General features: G+C 43.0%; 1 protein-coding gene across 2 annotated transcripts in view; it reads right to left on the bottom strand.

Moving 5' to 3' along the window:
* The window catches only part of C10H16orf87 (chromosome 10 C16orf87 homolog), a 29,368-nt gene extending 21,059 nt beyond the window's left edge, over window positions 1–8,309 (bottom strand). For both annotated transcript variants that reach the window (XM_072723916.1, XM_072723917.1), the window contains exons 1-2: window positions 8,166–8,309; window positions 1,654–1,750 (exon numbers count right to left, since the gene is read on the bottom strand). In XM_072723916.1, coding sequence (XP_072580017.1) covers window positions 1,654–1,750; window positions 8,166–8,231 — 163 coding nt within the window. In that variant the 5' untranslated portion in view covers window positions 8,232–8,309. The remainder of the gene's footprint in view (window positions 1–1,653; window positions 1,751–8,165) is intronic.
* Window positions 8,310–14,326: the final 6,017 nt, after the last annotated feature.

Here is a 14,326-nt window from a genome sequence, read left to right as displayed (position 1 = left end):
GCACTTCTACCCTGTATCCCCACAATCTACTCCCCAGACAGCAGCCAAAATGGTATTTCTAAAAGGCAAATCAGAGCACGCTACCTTCCCTTCACTCCATCCCACGCCCTAGGAATAGTTTCTCCTCATAGTTTAAGAACAAAATAAAAAAAGCTTTACTCTGGTTTACGAAGTCCTACACAATCTGGCCTCTGCCTATCCCTCTGGTCTCATCTCCCACACTCTCCTGTTCTTACTGTCTACACTGCAACCACAAGGACTTTTTGTTCCTAAAATATACCAAACTTTTTCCAGCCCTAAAATTTCTGCATTTGCTATTTCATCTGCCAAGAATGTTCTCTTTGATTTCATCATGGCTAGCCCCTTTGTTCCAATTCAGCCTCAGTTTAAATGTCCCTCTCAGAGGGGCCTTCTCCAATCACTCAACCAAAAGTAGCCTTTTAGTCACATGCTAGGACAACAATCTATTTTAATCTATCATTTAATTTTAATTTATCATTTGTCAAAAGCTTGTATTCTCCCTGTATTTATTCACTGTCTATCTCATGCCTACAAGAATGTAAGCTCCACAACAGCAGTGAACCTGCCCTGACAGTAGATTCGTTCATTACTTTATACCCAAGTCTTAGAACAGTTCCTGGCATAGAGCTGGTACTCAAAATTTATCTGTAATCAATCTACTCTTATTTGGAGATCACCCCACTGTTATGATTTTATCCGAGGATAAATAACAAAATTTCATCTTTTTGAACTTCAAAATTCAATCCATTGAATAAAGCCAATTTGACTACATTAATGAGAAAGTATAATTCCAGTAAAATTATTTTTCAGATATTCTAAACCAGAGAATTATAAAAAGTAACTAGTGTCTAAAAATTACATTCACATCAAAATCAAGTTATATTTTTCCAGATACTAATTCAAAAAAAAATCTAAGTTGTTATAAATTTTACTAGCACTGAGGAGGATAAAACCCAACGTCCATCAACCAGTGAACAGGTAAACAAAACACTGCCAAGCAGTAAAAAGAATTCTTACTGATGTACATAATGATACAGCTCAATCTTACATTACGCTCAGTGAAAGAAGTCAGGCAAAAAAAAAAAGTACATACTGTATGATTCTGTTCATACATAAAGTAGTAGAAATAGTGACAGAAAGCACATCAGTGGTTATCTGGGGTTGAGGGGTAGCAAGGAGAGAATAATAAAGAAAAACTACAAAACTTCATGGGAATGATGGACATTGTTCATTATCTTGATTGTGGTGACTAGTGTAATCACAGGACAAAACTTATCAAACTATACACTTTATATATGTGCAACTTATTGTCAATTATACCTCAAACTATTTTTTAATTTTTAAAAATTAGATTATGCCCTTGCTTAAAACCCTTCAATGTCTCTCCATCCTCCAATAATAGAAAACAGAAAATTTGCTATAAGATTTATCAGCATTATAAGGGAGTTAACATTTAAATGGAATGAAGAGCGAACTAATGTCATAAGCTGATTTCCAACAGCTAATAAAAACCAGACATACTTCAATAGGTTTTAATTTTTAACTTCAACAGATATAAATAATATATTCACAAAAATTAATTTTACATTTCTACATCAAAAAGCTAAATCTGTGATAAACTCTCACAATTACCTGTAGAAGGTGGTGATTTCTCTGGGTGTTTTGCATTTAAAAGTTTTCTGCTAATAAATATGTAACCACAGGGACACGATTTACATGCAACAGGAACCTGTACAAAAATAAAAAAATTATATTACTATTTTTCTATTAGACTTCTCAATGTTTATGTAGTCTCCTGAACTGAATCATAGATTTATTTAAGGAAGTTGGAGTCATAAATTTATTTAGGAATCATGGATTTATTTAAACCTGCCTCCTTACCAACAAATTGAGACTGGTGGTGTGTCCAATACATCTTCACATTCTCCTAATGCTTTACAATACCATGTATATAGAAAATGCATGAAAAATGTGCTGATGGGAGTGACCAACATAAAACCATAACAGAATCAGACCAAGGGAAAATACATGGGGGAAAAAGGTAGTATTTCCTAAAATATGTTTGATGGCAATTTATGTAAACCAACTGGAAAAGGGAACATGGCTGGGAATTAAAGTAATCCCAGCACAAGAATGAGGGCCCAACTCTAATAGTGAGAATGGAAATGGAGAAAGATAGATGCGCCAGACATTTCAAAAGGGGAAAATACTTCCATTATTCCATTTCATTAGAGAATGAAAATACTAATTTGAAAAGATATATGCACCTTTATGCTTATTGCTGCATTATTTACAATAGCCAAGAAAAGGAAGTAACCCTAGTGTCCATCCACAGACAAATGTATGAAGATGTGATATACATCTCAGGTGTGTATCCACTGAAGTTAGGACGACATGTATGGACCTAGAGATTATGCTAAGGGAAGTAAGTCAGAGAAAGACAAGTATCAATAGATTTCACTTATATGTGAAACCTAAAAAACAAAACTAATGAACAAACAAAAGAAGAAACAAAGCCATAAATACAGAGAACAAACTGATGGCCTCCTGGGGGGTAAGGGAATGGGCAAAACGGGTAAAGGCGAGTAGGAGGTACAAGTTCCCAATTATAGAACAAGTAAGTCATGGAGTTGAAAGCACAGGGAATACAGTCTATGGTACTAGAATAATAGCCTTGTATGGGGACAGATGGCAGCCACATTTATGGTGAGCCTACAGGGCTGTCAAAACACCACCTTGTACACCCTGAACTAATGTTAACATTGTAGGCCAAATATACTTGTCTTAAAATTTTTTTAAAAGGGAAAGTACTGAAAATGGCTCCCGTACTAATATGAGAGGGCAAGATGCCAATTACCACTGATAAAAAAGAACAGTTTAAAATTACTTTGAGGGCCAAAAGCATACCATAAACCAAAGCGAATGTAGGAGAAGGTAGGAATCAAGATCTAGCATCTTTTAGTTTCAGCTCCAGAAAGGACATTGGATAAAACACTCAAGCTCGGGGATCCCTGGGTGGCTCAGCGGTTTAGCGCCTGCCTTTGGCCTGGGGCGTGATCCTGGAGTCCCGGGATCGAGTCCCGTGTCGGGCTCCTGGCATGGAGTCTGCTTCTCCCTCCTCCTGTGTCTCTGCCTCTCTCTGTGTCTATCATGAATAAGTAAATAAACCTTAAAAAAAAAAAAAAAAACTCAAGCTCTTCAAACTTCTGTTTCTACATGTGTAAATTACAACTGCCTCCTTTCCCTATTTCAAGTCTACAATGATTTTTCAAAAGCTAAATGTCATTAAAAATCATTTTTAAAATGTCTGATTTCTCCACAATCATTTCACTAATATTAACTGTAAAAATCCTTGAAATCACAACATGTTCACCAAAAACCAGAAATTAATCTCAACCAAAAGCACTCACAGAATATTTTATGATCAGAAAATTGCAATTTGCTTTTGTAAGATAAATTCCATTTGCCCATTGTTCTGCTTGTGTAAAAGTTTAGTTACAATTATAAAGCTTTTTATCCAGGGACGCCTGGATGGCTCAGTCAGTTAAGTGGATGACTCTTGATTTTGGCTTAGGTCATGATCTCGGGGTCCTGATTTGAGCCCCAAGCAGGGCTCCATGATTAGTGGGGAGTTTGCTTGAGGATTTTCTCCCTCTCTCCCTGCCCCCACTTGAGTGCGCTCTTTTTTTTTTTTTTTTAAGATTTTTAAAAATTTATTCATGAGACACACACACACAGAGAGAGAGAGAGAGAGAGAGAGAGAGAGAGAGAGAGGCAGAGACACAGGCAGAAGGAGAAGCAGGCTCCATGCAGGGAGCCTGACGTGGGATTCGATCCTGGGTCTCCAACCATGCCCTGGGCTGCAGACGGCACTAAACCTCTGAGCCACCAGGGCTGCCCAAGTGTGCTCTCTCTTTAAAATAAATATACACACACACCCCCCAAAAAAATAAAGCTTGCTTTCTCTGTGTAAAGAATGCTTCATAGTCTGAAATATAAATACTTGATCTAATTAAGCTAAATTAGTATTTTGGGTGAATTTTCTTTGCATAAAAGTACTAAACAAATGATCTCTAGTTTGCAGGTAAGAAAAATAACATTGAATCCTATAAAAATAGTCAAACTCCAGATAGGCCAAATAGCATGCTTAGCATTAAGAATGTGATGAGATTCTTTCAAGCCAGGACAGAAAATGAAACGTTACATTTTCTAATACTGTAAAACGCATCCAAAAGAGGTTATTTTAAAAATTTCACATCTTCATAGAAACTAAACTCAAAGGTACTGACTCATTTCCTTTACACTTACATCATTAAGGACATTCACTGTAATATAAATTGTTTTAAATTAATGTTATCCAAGAAACACAGAAACATGATGTCCTTATTCAAAAGCTCCTTTGCCACTTGGCAAGCATTTTCTTCCAGCTACTAAAACTGGATTTTAAAATTTAAAGTTAGGTCTCTATCTTATATGCAAGAAAAATATTATCAACACATATCCTGAATTAGGAGAGGGCTGCACTTAGATGAGACATGTACATATGACTTTGGCATGAAAGAATGCACAAACACTAACTGATAGGCTGATTTTCACTCCTTAATGAGTCTTCTATGATCAAGAAACATTTATGCGCCTGAGCTAAGTCACCCTAAAATCCCTTTTAAAATGGAAAGCTCCTTTTCCCAACCCCAACCCTGAAAAAATACAACCAACCACCACCACAACCCAAATCCTAGTAAAAGAATTCTTACATAAGGTGGACTTCAATAATATTAATCTCTTTACAGTATAATTTGTTTTTCAAACAAAAATTCTATGTTTCCTTCAAATTTTAGTTGTAATACCAAAGATGATACTAACGAAAATTCTTTTTTTTTAATGTTTATTTTTTTATTTTTTTATTTATGATAGTCACAGAGAGAGAGAGAGAGAGAGACAGGCAGAGACACAGGCAGAGGGAGAAGCAGGCTCCATGCACCGGAAGCCCGACGTGGGATTCGATCCCAGGTCTCCAGGATCGCGCCCTGGGCCAAAGGCAGGCGCCAAACCGCTGCGCCACCCAGGGATCCCACTAATGAAAATTCTAATGCTATACTCTTAGGGTTTTAAAATAGAAAAAAACCCAAATTTTTGTTTATTGATGACTTCTTGTTTATTAATTTATCCCTCGAAAAGTGCATTTGGGTTATTTATATGTTTACAATAAATCACGTAAAAACAAGTAAAACACTAAAAAAAAAAAAGTGCAAAATACATCCTGGTCCTATATTGTTTGATCTTACAAAGTTCAAAATAACCACATTATAGAGAACTCATTTACATTCTTTGGTGCTAAGAGAATCAAAGTGACCTACAGTGGACACGTTTTGCTATATAACACATAAAATTTCCTATAAATAGGAAAAAAATAGCTGCTCTAATAAAAAATTAAAAAACAGACACATACACAAAAGATTCCAGACAACTAACAAGAATCTTTAATGTGGCTACATACAAAATGGTTCAGTAATGTGAGCTACTGGATGTGAAATCTCTCGAAAATGAAAAGTACTGTGGTTTAGATGTTTCAGAACGGTATTTTCAATGGAGGCCCCGTAAAGGGGATGTTATAAAACAACTGAAATCTAGGCCTTGTTTGCTGATCTCTGAACCTGTTTTTAAACCTACACACACGCGGACACAGAACATAGGTAAATCTATTTAAGTGGCACAGTCTTCACAAACTTTAAAGAATTTACATATTCTTTTATGTTTATAAAGTATACCAAAATTCTATTCTAATATTCATCAAAGACTTAGAATAACATTAATCTCATGACGTTTAAAAAACAGCTTTCTGGATTATATATTTTTTTCTCATTTATAACTATAAGAAGCTTGTACTGCCTAATAATTAGCTAAAATTAATCTTTTAAAAAAATAAAATCTTTTATTTCCTTCAGTCCAGTAACTTTCAGTGAAGCAATTTCAAGAATTATCAGAAGTTTAATTTAGTCCTCATGTATACTTTCTTCTCTCAAATACAATAAATAAAAAACAAAACCAACATTTAAAATTATGTAGTAGCTCCCCATGGACTCAACTGTGTCCCCCACTAAATCCAGATGTTGAAGCCCTGACCCCCAATCTCAAGGTACTTGGGAGGTGAGAGGGTCAGGTTTAAAGTCATGAGGGTGGGGCCCTCACGGTGGATTAGCGGCCTTCTAAGGGAACCAGAGAGTTCTCTCTGCTACAACTCCAACTTCCAGGCTCCAGAACCGTGAGAAAATAGTCTGAGCCACTTAACCTCTGGTTTTTGGTTATAGCAGCTGGGGGCAAGGGGCCACGGTGTCCTTGATAACGAGATGAACGTGTGCTCCCAAATTAAATGTCCAGTACATCTTGTTGAATGATTACCGGGATGCCCAACAAGCTTATTGTCCTCCCCGCCCCCCCCTTTTAAGATTGATTTTCTTCTTTTTTTTTCTTTCTTTTCTTTTTCTTTTTTCTTTTTTCTTTCTTTCTTTCTTTCTTTTTTCTTTTCTTTCTTTCTTTCTTTCTTTCTTTCTTTCTTTCTTCTTTTCTTTCTTTCTTTCTTCTTTTTCCCTCCCTCCCTCCCTTCTCTCTCTCTCTCTCTCTCTCTCAGACATAGAGAGAGAGAGGCAGAGACACAGGCAGAGGGAGAAGCAGGTTCCATGCAGGGAGCCCGACGCGGGACTCGATTCTGTGACTCCTTTTCTTTTTTAAAGATATTAAAAACAGGTTATTTTTCTCAAAAGAGTACGTTATGCCAAGTAAAATAAGGTCAAGATTTGCAGTAACTTGTGCCCTACAGAAACTGGAACGCGTGAACCTGCTCCTGGAGCACAGTTAATTGGAACAAATGGAAATGACTTAAATATGGATATGATCTCCTGCCAAAGGGACTTCAATCACAAAACCCAATTCTGCCAGAATTTAACGACTCTAAGTGGCAAACTCAGTTTCAACGGCAAGAACGCCGTCTTCACTCTACTTGGAGGGACACGGAGGAGTCGCCTTTAGCCGCGTAAGCCGGGAGGGTCCGGGAACCGTGTTCTCCTCGGGCCCCCCGGCCCGCAAAGGCGTCTGGGTAAGGCGGCAGCACGCGCCCTCAGGCTCGCTCAGCCCGCGAGGTCGCCCTTAACGAACCGACACCAGCCCGTCGGTTCTAAATTAAAAAAAGAAAGAAAGAAAGAAAAAAGGGATCCCTGGGTGGCGCAGCGGTTTGGCGCCTGCCTTTGGCCCAGGGCGCGATCCTGGAGACCGGGGATCGAATCCCACTTCGGGCTCCCGGTGCATGGAGCCTGCTTCTCCCTCTCTGCCTGTGTCTCTGCCTCTCTGTGACTATCATAAATAAATAAAAATTTAAAAAATAAAATACAATATTATTTAAAAAAAAGTCTCTAGCCATTTCAAATTACTCCTGATTTTAAAAAAATATTTAAAAAAAATTTTTTTTGAAGAAAAGGGGAGGAGGGAGGTAGTCATTTTGAAAAAAATTCTCTGAGAAAAGCAGGAAAAGAAAAAAATCACCCCGAGCCCCGCGCGCGCGGGCGTGAAATCGGGGCCTCGGGGCGGTTCTCCCCGAGTTCGCGCCCGACTGGCCGCGGGCTGAGGGAACGTCCATTATTCCCGCAAAGCGGGACGCGCGCCTCACGCCAAGAGACGGTTTAAAAACCAGGTTTTTAAAATCACAGCCGTGACACTAATTCTGTGTGGAAACGAGTCATTCAGGGCTCATGGAGCTACACGTCGGTGACTAAACAGACCTCAAAGCACAGAAACGCCCGGTTCTGAGGCGGCGGCGGCGGTCACGTCCCACGGACCCAGCGCGGGGGCTCGCGGCCGCCGCCGTCAGGAACGGAAGGAATATTTCGTGAGGAAAAAAATGTCCAAATTTGGCCAAACTTGAAGGCGCGGCGACCGCGGCCCGTTTGTCACACGGACGCCGCACCCGGCCCGGGAACAAAGCGGCCGCCGGGCTCCCGGGCGGAGGGCGCGGCCGTGCTCGGCCCCGGGCCCGGTCACCGGGCGACCCCCCGTGAGCCCCGCGCCCCCGCCGCCAGGTGGGCACCGGCCGGACCGCGCCCCCGTGACCCCCCTGACTCCCGCGCCGCGGGCCGCCCCCGCCCGGCCCCCACCTGCTGGTCGCACTCGGGGCACGACTTGGTGGCCATCTTCACTTTCTTGGCTCGACTCGCAGACATGCTCCCCTCCTGCAAGGCGGCGGCGGCGGCCCGGGCTCCTCCCCTCCGGCCTCCGCGTCCCAGCCTCCACCCGCCCGCTCCCCGCGGCCCGGACCGAGGCTCAGGCAGGGGCGCGCGCGTGCGCGGAGCCTGCGTGCCGGGGGGCGGGGCGCGGCGTGGGCCTGCGCAGCCACGCCCCCTCCCGGCCGGCGGACGGCGCGGGGGCGGGGCCTGGGCGGGGCGCGGCCGGAACGAGCGTAGGGCCGGACCAACGAACGCGCGGGTGGGCGGGGAGAGGCGCTGGACGCGCCCCCGGGGGCGGGGCCTAGCGACGGGGTGGGCGGGTCAGCGCCGAGCGCAGGTGGGGGCCTGGCCTGGACCTCCTAGCGCGCGGAGGTGAGCGGCTCGGGCCCGACGGGATGGGCGGACACCTGCCCGGGCTCGGCGCCGAGACCTGGGTCCGCCGTGAAGTCCGTACTCACTAGGCGAGTGTGGCCCGTGGCCGGACTAGATTACAGCAGAGCTGGGCTGCTGACGGCAGTAATTGGTGGACTGTTTGGAATTTTATATCAAAATGTACAATCCTCTTGGCCTTTGACCTAGCCTTATCACCTAGCACTCTGCCCCTAAGAATCGGTGGAAGAGGTATTTTCCACCTGTACTCAAATCCATTTGTGCAAAGATGCTGCACTCACCTAGCACCCCTGCCCCTAAGAATCACTGGAAAAGGTATTTTCCACCTGTACTCAAATCCATTTGTGCAAAGATGCTGCACTCACCCAGTGCCTCTGCCCCTTAGAATCACTGGAAAAGGTATTTTCCACCTGTACTCAAATCCATTTGTGCAAAGATGCTGCACTCACCCAGCGCCTCTGCCCCTAAGAATCACTGGAAAAGGTATTTTCCACCTGTACTCAAATCCATTTGTGCAAAGATGCTGCACTTTATGGCACTGCTTTTCAGAGCAAAATCAGAAACAGCCCAGGTGTCCCAACAACAAACTGCTTGAGCAAATTAAGGTGTGCATACAATATCGCCGCAGAGCAATGTGAAGGGATACAGTGATCCCCCACATTGTGTTCATTGGAAAACCTTAAGATTGCGCAAAAATATGAGAATATATTTGTACTTGCATATGCATTAAGACACTGGAGACAAGGAACTGCGGGACAAGGACAGGAGGGAGACTTATTTTTCATTCATATCCTATTGTAGTATTTGATTTTTCTACTACGTCAACCTAGTGTGGCCTTTCACCCATAAAGGGAAAAGGATTTGAACACGACTGTCGAGGTACCAAGTAAGCCAGGTGACCCGCTGTTGAGGGAATTAGTCCTAGAAAGCTTTCTGGAAAAGTCACTGAAGCTGAATCCCCAAGGATGTCAAGGGGAGGTCTCATCAAAAGTGAAGACCTACCAGGCAGACGGCACTGTCTGGTCAGCAATTTGGTGTTGGGGGAACGCCAGGTCCAGGGCAAAGAGTTAAGGCTGGGGAGGTGGGCCATATCCAGTTATGCAGGGTCTTTGCTACCACCGGGAGAAGTTCAGATTTCATCTTGAGGGCAATGGGGCTATAAGGGTTTTAGGTTGCAGAGTAATAGGATTCGATTTGAATTTGAGAATGATTGGTCTAGCAAGATGCCCCAGGTATCAGACATGAGGAAAGAAAGGTCAGTGAAGGAGAGGGGAGAGATTAAAAAAATATATATGGAGGCCATAACGTAAGGCCTCATAGTAAAACTTGAGGATCAGGGATATTTTCAGGATGACTCTGAAGTTTCTACTGCAAGGACCGGAGGAAGAGGAGTAGCCGTGGAACACAGTGCTACCATTTTCTGAGAATGACATAGGGCACAAATCTGCAATCCAGGCCCTGAGGAGTTTTCTGAGAGTTTCATTTGAGTAGGTCCTTTTTCTGGAAATCTCCTCAAAAGGCCACTTGGCTGGGGTCGGCGATAAGGGAGAGGTCTTTAACTTAATGGTTAAGGAGACTGAGAGTTGGCTGACGAACTCCACCTGGGTTCCCCCCTTCTCTCTGGCTGCCTTCTAGCTAACAGGGCTCTTGTGGCATTACCTCTGGCCAATGACATATAAACCAGGCTGCTGGGTGGGATTTTTCGGAAGGGTTTTGAGTTCCTGGTAAAAATGAACAGATTCATGTCCTTTGCCTTTCACACTGTTTCTTACTCTCTGTGGAGCATGAACGTGAGACCCTGAAGGTACAGAAGCCACCTTCTGACAGGAGACCAGGAGGAGGTTATCTATTGTTTTTTTTTTTTTTTTGAGGTTATCTATTGTTATGTAACAAATGACTTCACAACTTGGTGGCTTAAAACAACAAACATTTATTACCTTTGTTTCTGTGGGCCAGGAATCCAGGTGTGGTTCTGCAATCTCCTCTGATGCTCAGCTAGGGGGGGAATCTCTTTCTAAGCTCACTCTGGATCGTTGGCAGGCCTCTCTGTCCCTCATCACCTCATCTCTTAACAACATGGCAACTGTGGGGGGCCTCACAATATGGCATTTTGGCTTTCCCCAGAAAAAAGAATGAGAAAGGATGTGCATGACAGAAGCCACATTCTTTTTATAACTTAATCTCAGGGGCACCTGGGTGGTTCAGCGAGTGAGCGAGCGTCTGCCTTCGGCCCAGGGCGTGACCCCGGGGTCTTGGGATCGAGTCCCACGTCAGGTTCCCTGCGTGGAGCCTGCTTCTCCCTCTGCCTGTGTCTCTGCCTGTGTCTCTGGGTCTCTCATGAATAAATAAAATCTTAAAAAACATTTTATGGCTTAATCTCAGAAGTGGCATCCCATTACTTCTGTTTTCTATTAGATGCTAGGGCCGCCTAAGTGGCTCAGGCAGCTGAGCGACCAACTCTTGAGTATGGCTTAGGTCATGATCTCAGGGTTCTGGGATCGAGCTCCGGGTCCCAGCTCCATGCTCAGTGGGTAGTCTGCTTGAACATTTCCGTCTCTCTCTCCCTCTGCCCCTACTCACCCCCTTGCATGCACACGCGAGCTCTCTCTCTCAAATAAATGAATCTTACTTAAAAAAAAAAAAAAAGCTAGTCACTAAGTCCAGCCCACACTCAATGAGAGGAGAGCACACAAGGGCAAGAATACCAAGAAGCAGGCTGCCTACCTCAGATGCCACACATGGAACCATGATCAATCCACTAAGGATGAACAAAAAGCTAGAAAGCACCTGGGACTTACTGCATCGTTAAGTACCTACCCCAGTCATGGCCTGTCTCCCTAGATTCCTTATAATGTAAAAGAGGGAAAACAGCTCAAAATGAGATACAGCCCCACCCCCATGAGAATAGATAAAAATACCATCAGATGTTAGTGAAGGGGGGGCGTATAAAATGGTGCAATCACTTTGGAAAAAGGCCTAGGAAAACTAAATATACACATAGCCTGTGACCCAGTATTTCCAATCTTAGGTATCCGTCCAAGAGAAATGAAAATATATGTCCACAAAAAGACTTGTGCAAGAATATTCATAATAGCTTTATTTATAATAGGCTCAAACTGTGGGGAAAAAACACACAAATGTATCAAACAGGTAAACAGATAAATTGTTATATTCATTTCATGGAATACTAATAAGCTTTTAAAAGGAATAAAATGTTGATACAGCACAATGAATTAATTTAAGAACATTATGCTTAGTAGAAGAAGTCTTACACAAAAGAGCACATACTGTACAATTCCATTTATGTTAGTTCTAGAACAGGCAAAACGATTCCATGGTAGAAAAAAATCAGAGCAGTGTTTGCTTCCAGCAGGTAAGAGTAGGGATAAAATGAAAAGGTATGAGAGAACTTTCTGGGCTGATAGTAATAGTCTGCACCTTCAGAGGTGTTTGTGTTACACAAATGTTTGCATTTATCAAAACATACAGTCAAGATTTGGGCATTCATCAAATTTCAATTTATAAGAACAAGAACTGTAAGCCAACACGGAAGTCTAGGTAATGACATGGCTGCTAAAGCGCTTAGGGTGAAATGAGCTAATATCTGCTACTTTGTATTGAAATGCACTTAAAAAAAAGGATAGCTACAGGAGTAGGGAAGTGATAAAGTCTTGTAAAATGTTAATGGTATGCTTTAGGCAGTTGGCATACAGGTGTTCACTGTAAAATTCAGGTATTTTTTATGTTTGAAAATTTTAATAAATTACAGTAAAGAAAACCTACTTAGGTTTTCAATTATTTGCTATCAACATATTCCCGACTTATACTGATACCAAAACAAGGGCTTTCTACAAAGTGGCTGAGACTGGCTCTGACACTTATTCATTCATTTAACATTTACTAGGTACCTACCATGTGCTGGATTTTGCAGTCTTCAGGGGGTATAATCTTGGGAACCAAAAACTCCCTGCACGCCTGGGTGGCTCAGTGGTTCAGCATCTGCCTTCAGCTCAGGTTGTGACCCGAGGGTCCTGGGATCGAGTCCCCCACTGGGCTCCCCATAGGGAGCCTGCTTCTCCCTCTGCCTGTGTCTCTAATGAATAAATAAATAAAATCTTAAAAAAAATCTCTGCTATTGTGAATTTTATAATCTAGTAGAGAAGAGGACACATATGATCACACAAACATGTAACAACTGTGATCACAGTTACGAAGGAACCATACTGGGGCCCTAAGGCCCCTGACAAGGGGACCTGACCTATAGTGGGGTGGGGTAATCATGTAAGACATCCTGCAGGAAATGTGCGTGATGGGGAGAGCTAATGAGGTGAAGAGCCATGGTAGCACGGACGGAGTAGCTGGAGTCAAAGGAAGTGAATGGAGGCTACTGTGGCCAAAGCACCAACAGAAAGAGGAAGAGAGCCCACCATCCTGACAGGTCCCGGAAGGGTCTGCTTTCCCCTGGCTTCTCTCCCACTTCACCTGAGGTCTGTCATGTGGGGGCTGTAGATGCTCTAGGCTCACTGTAAGCAAGGAGACCAGGCAGGAGCTTCTTTAGTAACAGCCACTATGGACATAATAAACCAAACATCAAAACCACTTTTTAAAATGTTTTTCTTTGTTGTTGTTGTTTTTAAGTAAACCCCCCACAACACGGGGCTCTAACCTGTGACCCCCAGATCAAGAGTTGCATGTTTCACTAAGCCAGGTGCCCTCCAATGTCACTTCTTACTCCCCTGTAATCAGGACCCAAGCTACCTCAGGGATGGGGAGATGGGATGTAGCAACCTCCACCTTCACTCCTTCCCTTCTTTTGACAACCAACCAAGGAAGTTTCGAAAGCTTTCTTTTCTGGGAAAGGAAAATAAGAGCAGTTAGGACACTTGGCAGCCCTTTGTGTGTATAAAATTTCTTATTTTTCGGGGATCCCTGGGTGGCTCAGCGGTTTAGCGCCTGTGTTTGGCTCAGGGCGCGATCCTGGAGTCCCGTGTCGGGTTCCCGGCAAGGAGCCTGCTTCTTCCTCCTCCTGTGTTTCTGCCTCTCTCTCTCTCTCTATCATAAATAAGTAAATCTTTAAAAAATTTTTTCTCTTCTTGGAAATCTAATATAGCTCCTAAATAGTTATGAATTTTAAGCTATAGTTTCTACTTTTCCAAAGCAATGGAGCTATGATCATCATGATTCCATGTTGATGCTGTTGACAACATTTATATTTCACATTTTCAAAAAGGAATGATTTTTAAAAAGATACAAATAATTGCCATGGGGCGCCTGGCTGGCTCAGACAGTGGAGTGAGCAACTCTTGATCTCAGGTTGTTAATTCAAGGCCCGTGTTGGGTGTAGAGATTACTTAAAAGTAAAATCTTAGGGACGCCTGGGTGGCTCAGTGGTTAAGTGTCTGCCTTCAGCCCAGGGCGTGATCCTGGAGACCGAGGATCGAGTCCCACATCGGGCTCCCTGCATGCAGCCTGCTTCTCCCTCTGCCTGTCTCTCTGTGTGTCTCATGAATAAGGAAAATTGTTAAAAAAAAAAAAAAAAGAAAAAAAGAAAAATCGTTAAAAAAAAAAAAAAGTAAAGACAAAGAAAATGAGAAGTCTCATCTTTGTCCTGAAAGGGAGCTTTTCTTTGGTTCCTGTGGGACCAATGATACACTGGGGCGGGGGGCACTTACTGCAGAAAAGCCACAGGCTCAGAGTGACTG

Source organism: Vulpes vulpes, chromosome 10, assembly GCF_048418805.1.
Source record: "Vulpes vulpes isolate BD-2025 chromosome 10, VulVul3, whole genome shotgun sequence".
NCBI classification, from domain to species: Eukaryota; Metazoa; Chordata; class Mammalia; order Carnivora; family Canidae; genus Vulpes; species Vulpes vulpes.
Note: the sequence above shows the minus strand (reverse complement) of the source record. Positions and strands in the feature narration are given on the sequence as shown.